The sequence below is a fragment of the Panthera onca genome, chromosome A3 (genome assembly GCF_046562875.1).
Source record: "Panthera onca isolate mPanOnc1 chromosome A3, mPanOnc1 haplotype 2, whole genome shotgun sequence".
Classification (NCBI taxonomy): domain Eukaryota; kingdom Metazoa; phylum Chordata; class Mammalia; order Carnivora; family Felidae; genus Panthera; species Panthera onca.
This window is the reverse complement of record NC_138341.1, coordinates 26,237,093-26,255,087: the sequence shown is the minus strand read 5'-3', so window position 1 is coordinate 26,255,087 and position 17,995 is coordinate 26,237,093. Positions and strand designations below refer to the sequence as shown.

General features: G+C 37.3%; 1 protein-coding gene across 4 annotated transcripts in view; it reads right to left on the bottom strand.

The window, feature by feature from the left end:
- Positions 1-17,995, bottom strand: part of SLC30A6 (solute carrier family 30 member 6) — a 44,963-nt gene that overhangs the window by 3,543 nt on the left and 23,425 nt on the right. For 3 of the 4 annotated variants that reach the window (XR_013554778.2, XM_060645187.3, XM_060645195.3), the window contains 8 exons: positions 17,472-17,552; positions 16,844-16,879; positions 15,833-15,927; positions 13,850-13,898; positions 13,422-13,541; positions 7,746-7,848; positions 6,827-6,874; positions 5,778-5,846 (listed from right to left, as the gene is read on the bottom strand). Coding sequence is in view for 3 of the 4 variants with exons in the window: in XM_060645187.3 (XP_060501170.1) it covers positions 5,778-5,846; positions 6,827-6,874; positions 7,746-7,848; positions 13,422-13,541; positions 13,850-13,898; positions 15,833-15,927; positions 16,844-16,879; positions 17,472-17,552 (601 nt within the window). In the remaining variant the exon portion in view is untranslated. Of the gene's footprint in view, positions 1-5,777; positions 5,847-6,826; positions 6,875-7,745; positions 7,849-13,421; positions 13,542-13,849; positions 13,899-15,832; positions 15,928-16,843; positions 16,880-17,471; positions 17,553-17,995 lie in introns of those variants that run through there. The other variant, XM_060645205.3, reaches the window with a different exon arrangement.

Here is a 17,995-nt window from a genome sequence, read left to right as displayed (position 1 = left end):
TTTAAACAAGAGAAAGTATCATGTCTTGATATTCCTTGAAGACTACTCAGCAGTGACTGTCAATGTGAAGAGTTGATAAAATTATGTGACTAAATAAAATGTGTCTTTTTAAAATATATGAAAAAAAAATATATGTAGGAGGAAGACAGGCATGTTATAGCCTAATGCAGAATATAACGTATATAGAAAATGCAATGGAAGAGCAGAAAAGAGAGCTGCTAATTCAAATTAAGGAAGATTTGTAAAGAAGATGGCATTTGATCCAGGGTTGATGGTGAAATGTAATTTCCAAAAGTGGATACAGATATTCTAAGCTGAGAGAACAGCAATTAAAATGCATGGCATGTTCGGACAGAATAAGCAATGTTACTAATATATAAAGAAGTACAAATATTTCAGAGGGCAGAAAAATAATGAAAGAGAGAAAAGAAAAGAAAGAAGGATGGAAAAAAGAAAGAAAAACAGGTAGTAAGGTTAAAAGAAAGGCTAGCAGAGAACTCTAAAAATCATGATATGGAGTTTAATAGTAGCAATCAATCAGAAATAAAGTTCAGAAAAAGTGTAGGTATGAATGATTGGTAATTAGGTAAAAAATGACTGCAACACTCTAGGTTAGAAATGAAGAGGACAGGACAGGACAAATATAATGGAATCAGAAAGGGACAAATGGATTCATGAGTTTCCCTGGGTTCAATGTGGGGGGACTTGATACCCAATTGGATGTAGTGGATGAGGGAGATGGACTGACTCATCAAAGATGATCTCAAGGTTTCTAGCCTGGGTTACTATGAGGATAGAGAACCCCAGGCTTTACAATGATGGCTAGAAGTCTGTTTACTGAAAAGATATTTATCATACGTTATGTTTTTAAATGATTCTATTTTGTTTAAAACATACACAGAGAGAAAAATAGCCAAGAGTGACACTTATCTCTAGATAGTAGAATTATTAAAGGTTTTTTGTTCGCTTCTCTTTGACTTAGTTACAATTTTTCTAAGAATCAGGTACCATTTGCATAATGAAACTTAAGTAAAAATAAATAGTAAGTAAAATGAAACAAAATGTCCAGCAGACTCAGTGCTGATTTCTAGATAAACTCAGATTTTCAAGATAAAAAACTGTAACGAAGAATAAGTTTCACATAAATTAGTCAAATACAAGTAGTTGTTTTATTTACAATGTGTCTGAATCTATGACTTTAACAGTAGTGACTGCAATCATAAGATGGAGAAAATATCTATAATGCTTGAATTTGACTTCTAGTTTATTATGAAAGGCAAGGCATGTTTAGAAATGCAGTCACCTTTGATTTCTTCCTTTTCTTGGCCACTACCATCTCACAGTTATCACTAGACAAAACTATAAAAGACACCGGAACCTCTTCCAGTCTGCTACGGAAATTAAAGCAATTAAAATAAATGAAAACCATTTCTGAGCAGGAGCTTGAACAGAGTCTGCTGTGACTATGGTGTTTGCATTAATTTATGGCTTTTGTGACAACTACTCTTGGAGCTCAAAAGCTTGTTTTATTTTTCCTTAGTCTTATGGGGGTAGTGGTTAGATGGCCATGTTCTGAACAGCTGGGTGACTTAATTCTTTGTGTGGATAAGCCACCCAGCTAAATAAACACTTACCTTCTATGTTATTAAGATCGGTAAAATTAAAAGAATGATTAAAAACAAACTGTGTTCCTGAAGGAATTACATTCCTAAAGGAATGTAAATTGGTATAGCCATTTTTGGAAAGTATATTGGCTGCATCAAAAGCCATGAAAATGTGGATATCCTTTTTTTAAAAAAAATTTTTATTTTTAACTAATCTCTACACCCAATGTGGGGCTCGAACTCACAACCCCAAGTTCAAGAGTCACATGCAATACTGACAGAGCCAGCTAGGCACCCCAGTGTGAATATCCTTTGACTCACAAAAACCACTTCTAAAAATTAATCTTAAGGAATAATCACAAGTATGTGCAAAGATGATTCCACAAAAATGTTCATCCTAGCTCTGTTTATAAGGGAAAAATGGAATGCCATTAAGGGAGTGATTAAGTAAATGATGGCATATTCAAATAATGTAAAACTGCAGCCATTAAAAATTATGTTGGGATTCTTCAAAGACAGCAGTAATGGTGGCACTTTTTGGAAATTCCCCCAAATATGCCCAGAAAAACCAAAATTAAGACCTCAATCCCAAAAACCTATGGACAACATCTATTAAGAAACTAGATAACATGGTTTTCCCAAGAAATCCTAATCACAAGGTGTGAGACCTGCAAGGTATCAGCACCTGTGAAGGAGGAAGCAACAAGATGTCTGATGGACCTAAAAACCTCAAAGCAGCTAACCTGTTCTCAATGGAAATCTAGGGCAGCAAATTTGAGAAAGGCAGCTGGGAAACTGGGAGGGGATTTGCACATTTCAATAGTGGGTGAATACACTGAGTTGGCTGTAAGATCTGAAGAGCTGGAGCAGCCTAAGCCCTGTGAGCTCTCCAAAGTAAGCAAGCAAGCTCCCTGCCAGTAGAAAGCCCCACATTAAGAAGAAACAACTGGGAAAAGAATCCAAATTGAGCAACACAGCAGAAACAAGAGATAACAAAGAGCAGATACAAATGGCAGGAAAAGACCCAGGAGAAAGAAAAAACTTTCACTTCACACACTCAATCAGAAGAGGGAGCTTTAGAACCATAAATTCAAACACACTACCCTAACCACTCCTTATTTTAAAACTCAGGAAAACAATTTTGCATAAAAAGGAGAAACAGCAAAGGACTGATTCCAAATCGCACACAAAGCTATTGTAAGAAAAAAACAGATTACAAAGGATTGCCCAAAAGACTCACCTATAAAACACATGAGAACTATGACCTACTTTTTCAAAAAAAGCTGAAAGACATGAAACACATAAAACAGTATCAATCAGCATTCAAAAACCTCAAAAATGAGGGGCCCTGGTGGCTCAGTTGGTTAAACGTCCAACTTCAGCTCAGGTCATGATCTCACAGCTCTTGAGTTCAAGCCCCATGTTGAGCTCTGTGCTGACAGCTCAGAGCCTGAAGCCTGCTTCGGGTTCTGTGTCTTCTCTCTCTGCCCCTCCCCTGCTCGCACTATCTCTCTCTCTCTCTCTCTCTCTCTCTCTCTCTCTCTCTCAAAACTAAACATTAAAAAAAAAAAAAAAAACCTCAAAAATGAGACAACAACAAGAAAAACAATCACTTGAGAAATGAAGACCAGACTAGGGGCGCCTGGGTGGGTCAGTCCATTGAGCATCCTGCTCTTGATTTTGGCAAAGGTCATGATCTCATGGTTTGTGAGTTCGAGCCCCACATGGGGCTCTGCACTGACTGTGTGGAGCCTGCTTGGGATTCTCTCTCCCTCTCTCTCTCTCTGCCCCTTGCTCACTTGCTCTCTCTCAAAATAAATAAACTTAAAAAAAAAAAAGGAAAAAGAAATGAAGACTAGACTAGAACGAATACAAAAGGAAATAAATATACAGGTCTACTGTGAGAAAATAAAAGGCGATGAGAAGGCTAGTTTTAAAAATCAAAGGAACTGAAAGAAAATAAATATAAAAGACCCAATGTGCTTACAATAGATCCCAAAGAAGACACTAAAAGCAAGAGAACAAAATAAATATTAATAATTACAATTAAAGAAAACTTTCCTGAAAGATAAAACAAGTTTTCTGCAGTAACATTACTGCAAGGCTATAATGCAAACCTGGAGTAACTGACCCAAAATGACCAACACCAAGACATAGTCTAGTGAACTTACTGGACTTAAAAAAAAAAAAAAAAAAAAAGTCTTGCAGTATCTAGGCAAAGATCAAGTCACACTCAAGAGAAAAAAAATTAGGGCCCCTGGATGGCTCAGTTGGTTAAGCGTCCGACTTCGGCTTGGGTCATGATCTTGCAGTCTGTGAGTTCAAGCTCCACGTTAGGCTCTGTACTGACAGCTCAGAGCCTGGAGCCTGCTTCAGATTCTGTGTCTCCTTCTCTCTCTGACCCTTCCCCGCTTGCACTCTCTCTCTCTCCCTCTCAGAAACAAATAAGCATTCAAACATTTTAAAAAAGAGAGAAAAAAATATTTGACCAAAAAAGTAATTATTTGGTGACAAAGAAAACTGTAAACGATATATTAAGTGAAAAGAGCAAAATATAAACTGCATGGTTTCATTTTTTTTTAATGTTAATTTATTTTTGAGAGAGAGAGAGATAGAGCATGAGCAGGGGAGGGGCAGAGAGAGAGACACAGAATCCAAAGCAGGCTCCAGGCTCCAAGCTGTCAGCACAGAGCCCAACGCAGGGCTGGAACCCACAAACTGGCGGATCATGACCTGAGCTGAAGTTGGCGCTCAACCGATTGAGCCACCCAGAGGCCCCACATAGTTTTGTTTTCTAAGAAGAGAAAATAGGTAAGCATAAATAAGAAAACATCTTGGCAGGCATCTCTATATGATGGGATTATGGTGATTAAATTTTTTTCCAGAGTACTTTTCTGTATTTTCCTCATCATCCCTGACACAGGAATGGAACCATGCCGTAACTGTCTCTCTGGTAATAGGTCCAAACTGGATTCGCAAAAATTAATAAAAGGAAAACCTTATTAAAATGGGAGATGGGAGGCCCAAAGGGAGGGTCTCTCAACCCCTACTACCCCGAGTCAATTGTAGACTCAACAGGAAGAGAGGTAAAGTCCATTCTACTTTAGCTACTTCTTTATAACATCAACAGGAGGAAAGAGGTTTTCTTCCTCCTTCTCTGACAAAAGCCCAGCCAATGAGAGACTAATACAACTCAGGCAGTGAAAGCCACTACACTTGAACTCCTGGTTTACTTCACTGGATTTTTCATTTGTAACAGTCCTTTCAACTTCCCCCTTTCCTCTATAGCAGACTGTTCCTCTGTTTTGTTCTTCAGACTTGCCTATTGTTTTGTTGTAGCTTGCTTATCCCGAATTGCAATTCTCTGCTATTCCGAAATAAACTCATTTTTGCTAGTAAAATAACTGGTCTTATTTTTAAGGTTAATATCAAAAACATGGGGGGGAGCCTGGGTGGCTCAGTTGGTTAAGCGTCTTGACTTTGGCTCAGGTCATGATCTCATGGTTTGTGAGTGCATGTCCCACATGGGGGTCTGTGCTGACACCTCAGAGCCTGGAGCCTGCTTTGGATTTCTGTGTCTCCCTCTCTGTGCCCCCACCTCCCCACGCATGCACGCTCTTCCTGTCTCTCAAAAATAAACATAAAAAAAAAAAAAACCTTTAAAAAAAAGACCATTAACAGTAGTTTGAAAGGAAAAATAAAAGAAAAATATCCCTCAACTAATCTCAATTAGGCTACTGAATCCATCTACATTTTAGACTCTATTAAACAGAAATGATAATCAAAGGCTCTATAAAAATTTAAAGAAGTTGGGGCTCTTGGGTGGCTTAGTTGGTTAAGCATCTGACTTCGGCTCAGGTCATGATCTCGCAGTTTGGGAGTTCAGGCCCCACATCGGGCTCTGTGCTGACAGCTTGGATTCTGGAGCCTGCTTCAGATTCTGTGTCTCCCTCTCTCTCTGCTCCTCCCCCTCTCATGCTCTGTCTGTCTCTCTCTCTCAAAAAATAAACATTAAAACATTTTTTTTAATTTGAAGAAGTACTTTCTTTAGTTTTAAAAATTATAAACTATGTTTCACTTATTTATTTAATTTTTTTATTGTTTAATTTACATCCAAGTTAGTTAATATAAACTATGTTTTAAATTACAACTATATTAACATGGAAAACATACCAGTGAGCCAAAACCTAGGGTCCAAAAATGCTCATTTCGAACTTCTAAAACTCCATCCAAGGTAGATACCTAATCAAAAACAAAGAAACTGAGCTGTTTATATTTGACATATCCAACACAGTTCAGTCACAATATGGACTTGACCTAAGCCTAGAAATGACCTGGCCAAATCCTGCCCGAAGACACTCATTAGCCAAGAGAAGTCCTAGACCACTCAAGGTATCATTTTACTTGTTCAGTAGTGAGCCAAGGCCTTGTGTTCCGTTTCTCGTCTGGCCCAATCCTTTTAGTATCAGGTGTTTACCACCTACCCTCACCACCACCTTGTTCGACAGCGGATGGTTCTTTTCATTTTGTGAGTATGTCACATATTTATATCCAGCACTGGTGGTATTAGATTTTTTCCCCCTTTTGGGGACTCTTCTCTATCATTTCTTTCTTTTAGCAAATTTCTGCACAACACAGGATGTTATGTGAATGTGGACGAAGAGGAAATTCCAAGACCAGATATATAGTGTATGTCCCATTGGTATAACACAGGCTGAGACAAACAGCCAGCTATACTGATAAATAGTGGCCTTTGTGATACCAACAATCAATAGTTTGAAATATTCTCAAAATCCAAATAATTACATTATCTTATTCCTTCAATTAGTAAGCAGGTGGGTATTTATACAATACAAAATCTAAACTCACAAATCAATGTTAAGTGATGAAGCAATCAACATGTAAAAGTAGTTTTTGACTTCTATCAAAATCCTAGATTTGAATATAGACGCATAAAAACCATAGCATTAACACAGCTAGTAGTGTGGTCTCTAGACCATTACCTTCCCTTCCACATTTACTTCAAGTTTCCAGACTGAGCAATTCCTCAAATTTTTATACTTTTGTCACTATTTTATATCTACTACTGTATTATTTAGTATAAAGAACACAAACTCCCCTAAAATAAAATAGAGATAGGGCTGAGTAAAGTATCATTTATACCCATTCTTTCCGTTCTCTAATTATAATTTAAAAGGATTTTGTTTTCTATTCTACCTTACCTCTCTGATAAGTTTGTCCAACTGACCAATAACATGGGGTGGCGTTGTCTGGAGAAAAAATAAAATAAAATATGAATAACTTAGGAGATAAAAGAATTTTTGCACAGTGGTCCTGAAAATAAAAAGTTGGATTTTATACCAGCCTTTGCTTTGTTTGACAGCCTATCATGATTTAGGGAAGAGAGGTTTCAGTTGGCTCCACTAGTGGGACAACATCAACCATCAGCCCATGCTTATTTTTTATCTCTACACCCAAACAACTCTTGAAGAATCAGCCAACCAAGTAAAAATCTTTTGTATGGCACAGCATGACACAACTATTATCCTATTGTTACTACAATTTCTGGAGATAAAACTACTGCCCCTAAGTTTTAGAAAGGGCATGAGGGTAAGACACAAGGAAAGCAGTGCTTACATATACATCCATCCCTGGGAAACTACCTTTGCATTCAGGGCCTTGTCTACAGGTGTTTCTATTGTTTAAATAAGGAGTAATTTGTCATTTTCGATTTTAAGTTTGAAATTTAGAAGTCTCACTGATTCAATGACAGGAAATAAGAAAACAATCACAACCAAACTATATAGTAGCCAAAGCATATTTATTGGGGGAAAATAAATAGGTAAAAAATATTTCTAAGTAACACTGTTTTTACTTGAAACATTAAGGGCAAAATATTTTTAGCTTCTGATTTTGTCTTATATTATAAATACAGGAAGATCTGTGCATATTTTATGGGCCAAGAGAATTTCCTCTGCTTCTTACTGTATAGATTTCAGGTATCACTATTTGAGTTCATTTCCAACAGGACCTTCTAATAGCTAAAAATTTTATAATCTGGTAGAAGAGAACATATAATTTTATTCTCTGGTATAAAAACCTGGCTAATATTAAGCATGTGCATTGAAAAAGGACCCTTACCTGCAGTAATACTTTGCCACTGTACACGCTCATGGGATACATAGTGCCAAATGTCATCAGAGCAATGGCTATGGCAGAAGCAGTGTCCACAGCAAAATAATTACTAAAAGGAAAAAACAATTCTAAATCTCAAATATATGCGTCACTGGGCTTCTTACAATTCAATCTTCCAAAACATTGTCTAATGCAACAGGACTCTGATCACAAGTGGCCACCACTGGCAAAGAGAGTGTCTCAAAATAAATAAATAAATAAGTTTTCAGAATCCTTTCTTGCCAAGTTTGGTGGAAAATAATAATTATGTTAAGCAGCGTGAAGAGATGGTGAAGAAAAAAAATGTGACCATTTCCTCATTATGTATTTTCAATCTACTTGTCAACGAGAAAGGTTTCATATATATTCATTTGTTGTGACAAACAAAAACCTTCAACTTACAATTTCTGATACAGAGAAGGCTAATGTATCTCATCCAACAATTTTCCTATAAATAATAATTTTCCAATTATTACCAAGAATTTTTGAAATTCCTCAGGAATTACACAAGGTGAGATTCTATGGGAATTTGTTAGAGGAACACTGTCACTGAAGTGCAACACTCATCAGTAGTTCAGACTGTTCTGTTAATAAGACAGACCAAAATGTCAATGCCAATGCCAATGATTACAAGCTGATCATGTTTTGTTTTTGTTTTATTTGTGTTGTTTTTTACTTTTTCCCACATGCTGGCAATAGAAACATGAGGTAAGACCTAGCCCCTACCTTTGAAATAGCAGGATATAACCATGTAAAGAAAATAAAGCAATCTGGGAGTAAAGGAGAAGTCCTATAGGGTATCAGGGATGCACAAAGGAGTGAGTGACAAGCCTCCTGAGGTAGGGATAATCCAGAAAGGATTATAAAATAGAAAAAAGAGACATATGAGCTGACCCTTCAAAGACGAGTGAAATGATGGGAGGAAGGTATCACAGACAGTGAAAGCAGCATGTGCAAGGGTGTGAAAGTCCTGACACAGCATCAGAAGTAGGAACAGGCAAATATAGACAGACGGATGGCCAGTGAGGTCAGTAGGGGCCTTACCATGCTAACAGCTTTTATTTATTTTTTATTTTGTTTAATCTCTTTTTTAGTTTTACTTTTTATTTTTTAAATTTACATCCAAATTAGTTAGCATATGGCACAAAAACAGACACATAGACCAACGGAATAGGATAGGAACCCCAGAATTACACCCACAAAAGTATGGCCAACTAATCTTTGACAAAGCAGGAAAGAATATCCAGTGGAAAAAAGACAGTCTTTTTAACAAATGGTGCTGGGAGAGCTGGACAGCAACATGCAGAAGAATGAAACTAGACCACTTTCTTACACCATTCACAAAAAAAAACCTCAAAATGGATAAAGGGCCTGAATGTGAAACAGGAAACCATCAAAACCCTAGAGGAGAAAGCAGGAAAAAACCTCTCTGACCTCAGCCACAGCAATTTCTTACTTGACACATTCCCAAAGGCAGGGGGATTAAAAGCAAAAATAAACTATTGGGACCTCATCAAGATAAAAACCTTCTGCACTGCAAAGGAAACAATCAACAAAACTAAAAGGCAACCAACAGAATGAGAAAAGATATTTGCAAATGACATATCGGACAAAGGGCTAGTATCCAAAATCTATAAAGAATTCACCAAACTCCACGCCCAAAAAACAACTAATCCAGTGAAGAAATGGGCAGAAAACATGAATAGACACTTCTCTAAAGAAGACATCCGGATGGCCAACAGGCACATGAAAAGATGCTCAACGTCACTCCTCATCAGGGAAATGTAAATCAAAACCACACTCAGATACCACCTAATGCCAGTCAGAGTGGTTAAAATGAACAAATCAGAAGACTATAGATGCTGGCGAGGATGTGGAGAAACAGGAACCCTCTTGCACTGGTGGTGGAAATGCAAACTGGTGCAGCCACTCTGGAAAACAGTGTGGAGGTTCCTCAAAAAATTAAAAATAGACCTACCCTATGACCCAGCAATAGCACTGTTACGAATATACCCAAGGGATACACGAGTGCTGATGCACAGGGGAACTTGTACCTCAATGGTTACAGGAGCACTTTCAACAAAAGCCAAATTATGAAAAGAGCCTAAATGTCTATCAACTGATGAATGGATAAAGAAATTGTGGTTTATATACACAATGGAGTACTACATGGCAATGAGAAAGAACGAAATATGGCCTTCTGTAGCAATGCGGATGGAACTGCAGTGTTACGCTAAGTGAAATAAGTCATACAGAGAAAGACAGATACCATATGTTTTCACTCTTATGTGGATCCTGAGAAACTTAACAGAAGACCATGGGGGAGGGGAAGGGAAAAAAAAAGGTTAGAGACGGAGGGAGCCAAAACATAAGAGACTCTTAAAGAGGGTTGATGGGGAGTGGGAGGGGGGGAGGGTGGGTGATGGGTATTGAGGAGGGCACCTGTTGGGATGAGCACTGGGTGTTGTATGGAAACCAATTTGACAATAAATTTCATATTAATTTTTTTTTTTTACGTTTATTTTTGAGACAGAGAGAGACAGAGCATGAACGGGGGAGGGGCAGACAGAGAGGGAGACACAGAACCAGAAGCAGGCTCCAGACTCTGAGCCATCAGCCCAGAGCCCGACACGGGGCTCGAACTCATGGTCTGTGAGATTGTGACCTGAGCTGAAGTCGGACACTTAACCGACTGAGCCACCCAGGCGCTCCAACAATAAATTTCATATTAAAAAAAATTAGTTACCGTATAATGCAACAATGATTTCAGGAGTAGATTCCTTAGTGCCCCTTACCCATTTAGCTCATCCCCCCTCCCACAACCACTCCAGTAACCTTCAGTTTGTTCTCCATATTTATGAGTCTCTTCTGTTTTGTCCCCCTGTTTTTATATGATTTTTATTTCCCTTCCCTTATATTCATCTGATTTGTCTCTTAAAGTCCTCTTATGAGTGAAGTCATGTTTTTTGTCTTTCTCTAATTTCACTTAGCATAATACCCTCCAGTTCCATCCAGGTAGTTGCAAATGGCAAGATTTCATTCTTTTTGATTGCCGAGGAATACTCCATTGTATACATACACCACATCCTCTTTATCCATTCATCCATCGATGGACATTTGGGTTCTTTCCATACTTTGGCTATTGTTGATAGTGCTGCTGTAAACACTGGGGTGCATGCGTCCCTTCGAAACAGCACACCTGTATCCCTTGGATAAATGCCTAGTAGTGCAATTGGTGGGTCATAGTGTAGTTCTATTTTTAGTTTTTTGAGGAACCTCCATACTGTTTTCCAGAGTGGCTGCACCAGCTTGCATTCCCAAGCTTTTATTTTTTTAACAGGCAAAGAGGAAGATTTTGAAACAGGAAAATATTATGGCCAGAGGTGCCATTTTGAATGATGACATTAGTAGCAAAATGGAAAATAACTAGAGATGTATGACAATGACAGAAGACCAGAAGACTATTGTAATTAGACCAAGCAAATAATAAGGCCTCAATTTGGGAAGCAGCAATGAAAACGGGAAAGAGAGGACAAATAAATATTAAAAAAGAAGGTCCAATCAGACTGGCTGATAAGAGTATTATTTACAATAGCCAAGACATGGAAACAAGCAAAGTATCCACTAACAGATGAAGGGATAAAAAATGTAAGATACACACACCTATAAACACACACAGACACACACACTGGCTTGAGAATTATTCAGCCAAAAAAGGGAGGGAATCATGCCATTTACAACAACATGGTAGAGAGAGACAAATACTGTTATGATCTCCCTTACAGGTGCAATCTAAAGATCCAAACTCCTGCGAAACACAGAAGAGTTTGGTGGCTGTCAAACACAGGGGGTTGGGGGTGGGGGAGAAATGGGTGAAGGTGGCCAAAAGGTATTGAGTTGCAGTTATGAGACACAGAAGTTCTGGGGATGTACTGTACAGCATGATGACTACAACTTTAAAATACAAAAAACAAATTCAAGACCAGGTGACCAATTAGAACCGGCTTTGGGAGAGGTGAGAGGGGAGAAGTATGATATTTAAGAGTGCACTGGAGTTAAACATTAAAAAAAAAAAAGGTGGGGGGAGCGCCTGGGTGGCTCAGTCCGTTGGGCGTCGGACTTCGGCTCAGGTCATGATCTCACGGTCCGTGAGTTCGAGCCCTGCATTGGGCTCTGTGCTGACAGCTCAGAGCCTGGAACCTGCTTCAGATTCTGTGTCTCCTTCTCTCTCTGCCCCTTTCCCACTCAAGCTTTTCTATCTGTCTCTCTCAAAAATAAATAAACATTAAAAAAAATTTTAAAAAAAGAGTGCACTGGAGTTCATCAAAAAATTAAACGCTGAATTCTCCTATAATCCAGCAATTCTACTTCTGGGTATATGCCCACAAGAATGGAAAGCAGGGACTCAAACAGGTATTTGTATACCCATGTTCATAGAGCACTATTCACAATAGCCAAAAGGTGGGAACAATCCAAATATCTATCAGTGGATAATTCAACAAACAAAATGTGTTCTGTATGTACAATGGAATATTATTCAATCTTAAAAAAGGAGAAAATTCTGATACATATTACAACATGGATGAATCTTGAAAACCTTACGCTAAGTGAAATAAGCCAGATGCAAAAAGACATACTGTATGATTTCATTCACATGAAGTACTTTGTCAAATTCGTAGAGACAGGAAATAGAATAGTAGTTAGCAGGGGCTTTGGGAAGAGAGGAAGGGGAGCTACTCTTTAATGGGTACTGAGTTACAGGTGGAGAAGATGTAAAAGTTCTGAAGATGGACAATGGTGACAGTTACACAATGATGTGAGGTACTTCATGCAACTGAACTGTATGATTAAAAATGGTTCAAGTTTTAATATACATTGAAAAAAAACAATGCAACAGAATATTCACTGAGGTCGAAAATATAAAAAAAAAACCGCTTTGGGGATGGGGAAAATAGGTTCAGTTGATGTAGACATGAATAGATGTAAGATATGCCTTTTGGAATTCAATAGACATCTGGACTAGAAATAATGGTTTGGGAAACTCACAGAGGAGGTAAATAAAAACGAGTAATTGAATGTAATCTTCCAGAAGAGTATGCAAAATAGGAAAAAGAATAATTAAGGACCAATTCTAGTAAACCCTAATATTTAAAGGGTAGGTAGTTGAAGAATCACATGTCATAAGATGCTAGGGAAGGTTAAGGCAGCTATAAAGTATACTTCCTAAAAGTTTTGCCTTTTATTTTTTCCTTTTTCTTTTCTTTTTTTTTTTTTTTTAAGGCTTGACTTAAAAAAATTTTTTTTCATACCTACTTCCCCTTCCTTCTCTCAGAAATAGTAGCCATGGCTTATCTGTCACCTTCTGTCCTCTTCTGTCACGGTCATCTTCTCTGTTTCACTCACCAAGTCAGCAGTAGGGACTTTAAGTAGTTTTCCAGTCTGAATTATAGACTGTGGTGAAAAATACTTATTGAATCCTACCCCTTAATTTTTCAGATGAAGATACTTAAGGACAAGACTTGACCAAAGCTACACAGGCCATAAGCAAACATGCTGTAAGCATAATCCTTACCTACCCCACAGATGCCTTTAAAAGTCAGGCCCCCAAAGTGGAACCACTTGACAGCAATAAAAACTACTTACTTAATTTCAATTAGCATATATGTAATACAAAGAGCAAATGCTCCAGCAAGATCAATCAAAACAAATGGATTCATTCGGGGAAGGAAGATGCTGCTAAGTCCTGGAATAATTCCACACAGGCTAAGAAGAAACAAACAAAGAGTATTCGTTAGCAGACCTCAATGTAATACTGATGGAAATCTTGTGAAAGACAACTTGTATTTTAGTACCATATGTCTTATAGAAAGCAAAGAGGATGTGGGAACAAAGTTCTCTCACTCGCAAAGGTATCTTATGTCATCAATTAATAAGTAAAAGGCGAATAAGTTTGATCTGTGAGATTCATGTAGCAACCTCAGCAATGAATAATGTAAGTTCCCATGACAGATGCATTTCTTGTACATCCCTTTGAAATTATGTGTATCATGAAACCCCACATAACATCTTACCTTCGACTAAGATCTGCAACATGCTCTTGAAGCCAACTCGTACTAGCAGCTTTAAGAAGAAAACACGTAAATTACCTATATAGAAAAATAAACCACTACCAGAAATACTTGATTTCCTTAATTTAAAAGATAAGTTTTGTAATGACCGTATAACATTTTACAAAAGGACATGCTACTTAAATCTAGACTTTTTCCCTCTTTTATACCTTCAAGATAATAAAGCAAAAGCAGTTTCAACTATTTATATCACTGACCTGGAGGAATTACATGTCAGTGTACTATTAATTTTAAAGGCTCTTTAAATGTAAAGCAGAACTTCCTAACCAGTGTGCTGAGAATGGGTTATAGGTATACCAATTCTAAATTTCCCCAGCTCTCAGAAAGGCCAGGTAGGGGATCTGGCTACATGCAGAAACCTGCCAGTTACTGTTCCTGAACAAGTAGCCCCCAGGCTCAAACATCCTTTTACATTTATCTCAGGATTACAGAAATACTCACTTTTTCATGTGTAACATGAGGTAAAAAACACTGGCGAGGTTATACAAAAGCCATATTGTAGAGCAGTTAAGAGCAGACTCTATGGCCAGAATATCTGACTTAAAACCCAGCTCTTAGCTAGATATTTGACTTTGGGCAAGTGATTTAATCTCTCAGTGCCTCAGTGTAATATAAAAATAATAAAATTATTTACCTCGTGGTTATAGGGAGAATTAAATGGGCTGATCTACATAGAGAGTTTAGCATTGTGTCTGGTAGACAGAAAGTGCTCAGTATTATCTTTCACTCAAATTTCAACTAATGTCACAAATATTAATGTTTCTGGGAACTTTAATATCCAGCTAATGAAAATATAAACTAGATAGCCTTTCCAGAAATAAGTCTGGCACAATATATATCAATGACTTGAAAGATATTATATTTCTAACCCATTTATAATTTCTCTGGGAATTCATCCTGAAGAAGACTCACAGATGCATAAAAGAAATGTGATATCAGAAAGCAGATTGTAGCATTATTTATAAAAGGAAAACTTGGATCTTTCTCATCTTTATGGAGGGATAATTTCTAAATCTTTGTACCTTCTTAAAATCTCTAGAGTGAACATTATACTATTTTAATAACTTATGCTTTTCTTTTCAAAATAATTCTGGACATCACAAATACCGTATTTTCTAGTTCATGCAGTAATTCTAAAACTTTAATTCATACAAATACAACTGACACTTCATAATATTCACGAAGGTGTTTAAATTTGAATGGGAAATTCAGAAAACTTTCTTCTCTTGATTGTCTTAGTGTTCAAGTCAGTGGACCCAAAAAGATCCTCTCCTATCTTTGCTTCAAAGTGTGGGTCTGTGCACACAGCCCACTTTTATTTTTACCTCACTTCTCCAATAATCAGTGTTTAACCCTTTGTGGGTTAGTGGGAATCCAGAACATGGAAATTACCAAAAAATGACAATAATTTTAACTACTGAAGAGAAATAACACTCTAAATTTTTAAAGACTTGAAAATAAAAGAATATTTCAAAATATATATGCTACTTTATAATAAATGCCCATCCACCACTGACACAGAGAAGTTCCTGGGAACTTACTTAACAGAATACAATTATTTGCAAAGAGCACATCAACCATCTGAAGTATACTGATATTTCCAAAATGTGTGCAATAGACTTTTTCTAAGTAGGTGACACATCTAAAATCCCAATCATGTTATTTGGCAAATGTAATTTTTCATTACATATAATTTAATATATGTCAGTTCTGCTCATTTTAAAGTAATACATTCTTTTAAAGCTTGAACTAATTAGATTTTGTTTTGTAATTCTCTACTCAGAAAAGACCTGAGAACCTCTAGGATAGTTCTCTCTTCTCTTCAGGATAAACTTTCTAGGTGATGTGAGTTAATAAAACAAACACAGGACTTGTTTTTATGAGAGATGAATTGGATTTTTTATTAATGGTAAATAAAAATCATACCTTCAGAGACATAAGCAAAAGGCTTATTCCGAATAGAAAGCATTGTGAACAAGTTGAAGGAAAGAGCCACAAAAGTACCAACTAATAATCTTCCCCTAAAAAGAACAATAACATTTACCATTATTTTTTCTTGGTAATAGCAACATGTAATTTCAGCATGCAGACAGACTAGGAGATGGGAAGGGAGAGTCGTCTGCTGCAGTGGTTTGGGATTTGTGGAGCCAGGCTCTGAACTTGCTTTCGAGGTCCATCTTACACAGGACAAAAACGGACTCTCAGCATGAACAGTATCTTCCTACAGGTAACTGCTGTTATAAATTTATATAAATGCAATGGTATATGGTTTACAAGATACTAGGCAGGTCAGAGTATCCTGAATTAAACTGGTCAAAACAGAAAAAGTCCGTGTATTTGGCAACTTTGTAGTAGACAATTACACTTTTATCTTTTTTTTTTTAACTTCTTTAATGTTTATTTTTTTATTTTCAGAGAGAGAGTGCACAGGGGAGGGGCAGAGGGAGAGAGGGTGAGGGAGAATCCCAAGCAGGTTCAATGCTTTCTGCAGAACCTGACGCAGAACTCAGTCTCAAGAACTGTGAGATCATGACCCGAGCTGAAATCAAGAGTCAGACATCTAACTGACTTAGCCAGCCCGGCTCAATTTTATCTTTTCTAAAGGTGCTACTAAAAGATTTTGGGCATCAAATTTTAAATCATAGAAGACCAACGTGGCTAGTTTATGTGTTGATTTAGGCCTGGAAATAACGAGGGACCTAAAGCCAGAGTACAGAGGCCTTCCTGTGCAATATAAAAACATAAGGACTTGGGAACAGTTAAGGCTGAGAAGGAGTCTTGGAATTGGGGGATTTTGTTTGTGAAATATCAGTGAAATGTATATTGCCACACTCTGACCTATGACTGGCCAAAGTAACCATTATTCTTAATGTACCTCTCAATAACTGGGGATCAAACATAATAGTAAATTATGTTATGTCAAAAGCAAAATCTCACGTGTGTATCTCGGGCTGCTCCAGAAAGCGTTCTGCACTAAAAGAAAGAAAAAATGTATTAAATTAGTTCTAAAAATTATGAAATTAAAAAGCTTTATTAAATATAGAATTAATCTAATAAGTGAACAAAATCTTTTTTTTTTTTTAAGTTAGTTTATTTGTGTAAGTAAGCTCTACACTTAACATGGGGCTCAAACTCATGACCCCAAGATCAAGAGTCACATGCTCTTCCAACTGAGCCAGCCAGGCGCCCTGAACAAAATCTTTTAATATGATAACCAACTGTTGATTATTAGCAGTGATCAGGCAAGACTTACAAATTATCCTCAATATGTAGTATCAATCTTCCCCACCAAACTTTTTTCAATGGGTTTATACCAAACATTAAAACATGTCTGACTGAACCCCTTTCCTTCATACCTGCCCAGGATTTAGTAGCATCAAATTAGGTAATACAAGGAGGGTGAAAAGAAGGCAGAAAAGTCTGAAAAATGAAGAGGACATCCTATCAAAACTCCAGCACTGCTCATCTTAATTTGTATACCCTTTAAACCAAATGTGTCTCACTGGATTCTTTCATGTTGCCAAAGGTGGAATTTACAATGAAGTGACATAGTAAACAAATGTACCTTTCTTTTAATATAAAGAGAGCTCCCAATTGTGCCAAGACTGTGGAGGCAAATACAGCCAAGACTTCTAATCTTTCAAATCTGAAACAAGAAAATTAATTAGATCAGCACAATTCATACACCAGTATCTCCAGAACACATTTTCATTCATTTATTCACATATTCAATTTTTTGTGTGTGTCTACTATAAGCCAAACACTGTTAATTTTTTTTAATGTTTTTAAATTTATTTTTCAGACAGAGAGAGACAGAGCATGAGCAGGGGAGGGGCAAAGAGAGAGGGAGACACAGAATCCGAAGCAGGCTCCAGGCTCTGAGCTGTCAGCACAGAGCCCAATGTGGGGCTCGAACTCACAGACTGCAAGATCATGATCTGAGCCGAAGTCGGACACTCAACCGACTGAGCCACCCAGGCGCCCTAAGCCAAACACTGTTAGAGCAGACTACAGATTTTCTAGAATGAAGATAAACAATGACTATCACAGATTTAAAAAAAGTGCCTATATGTACAACACCTATTCCTA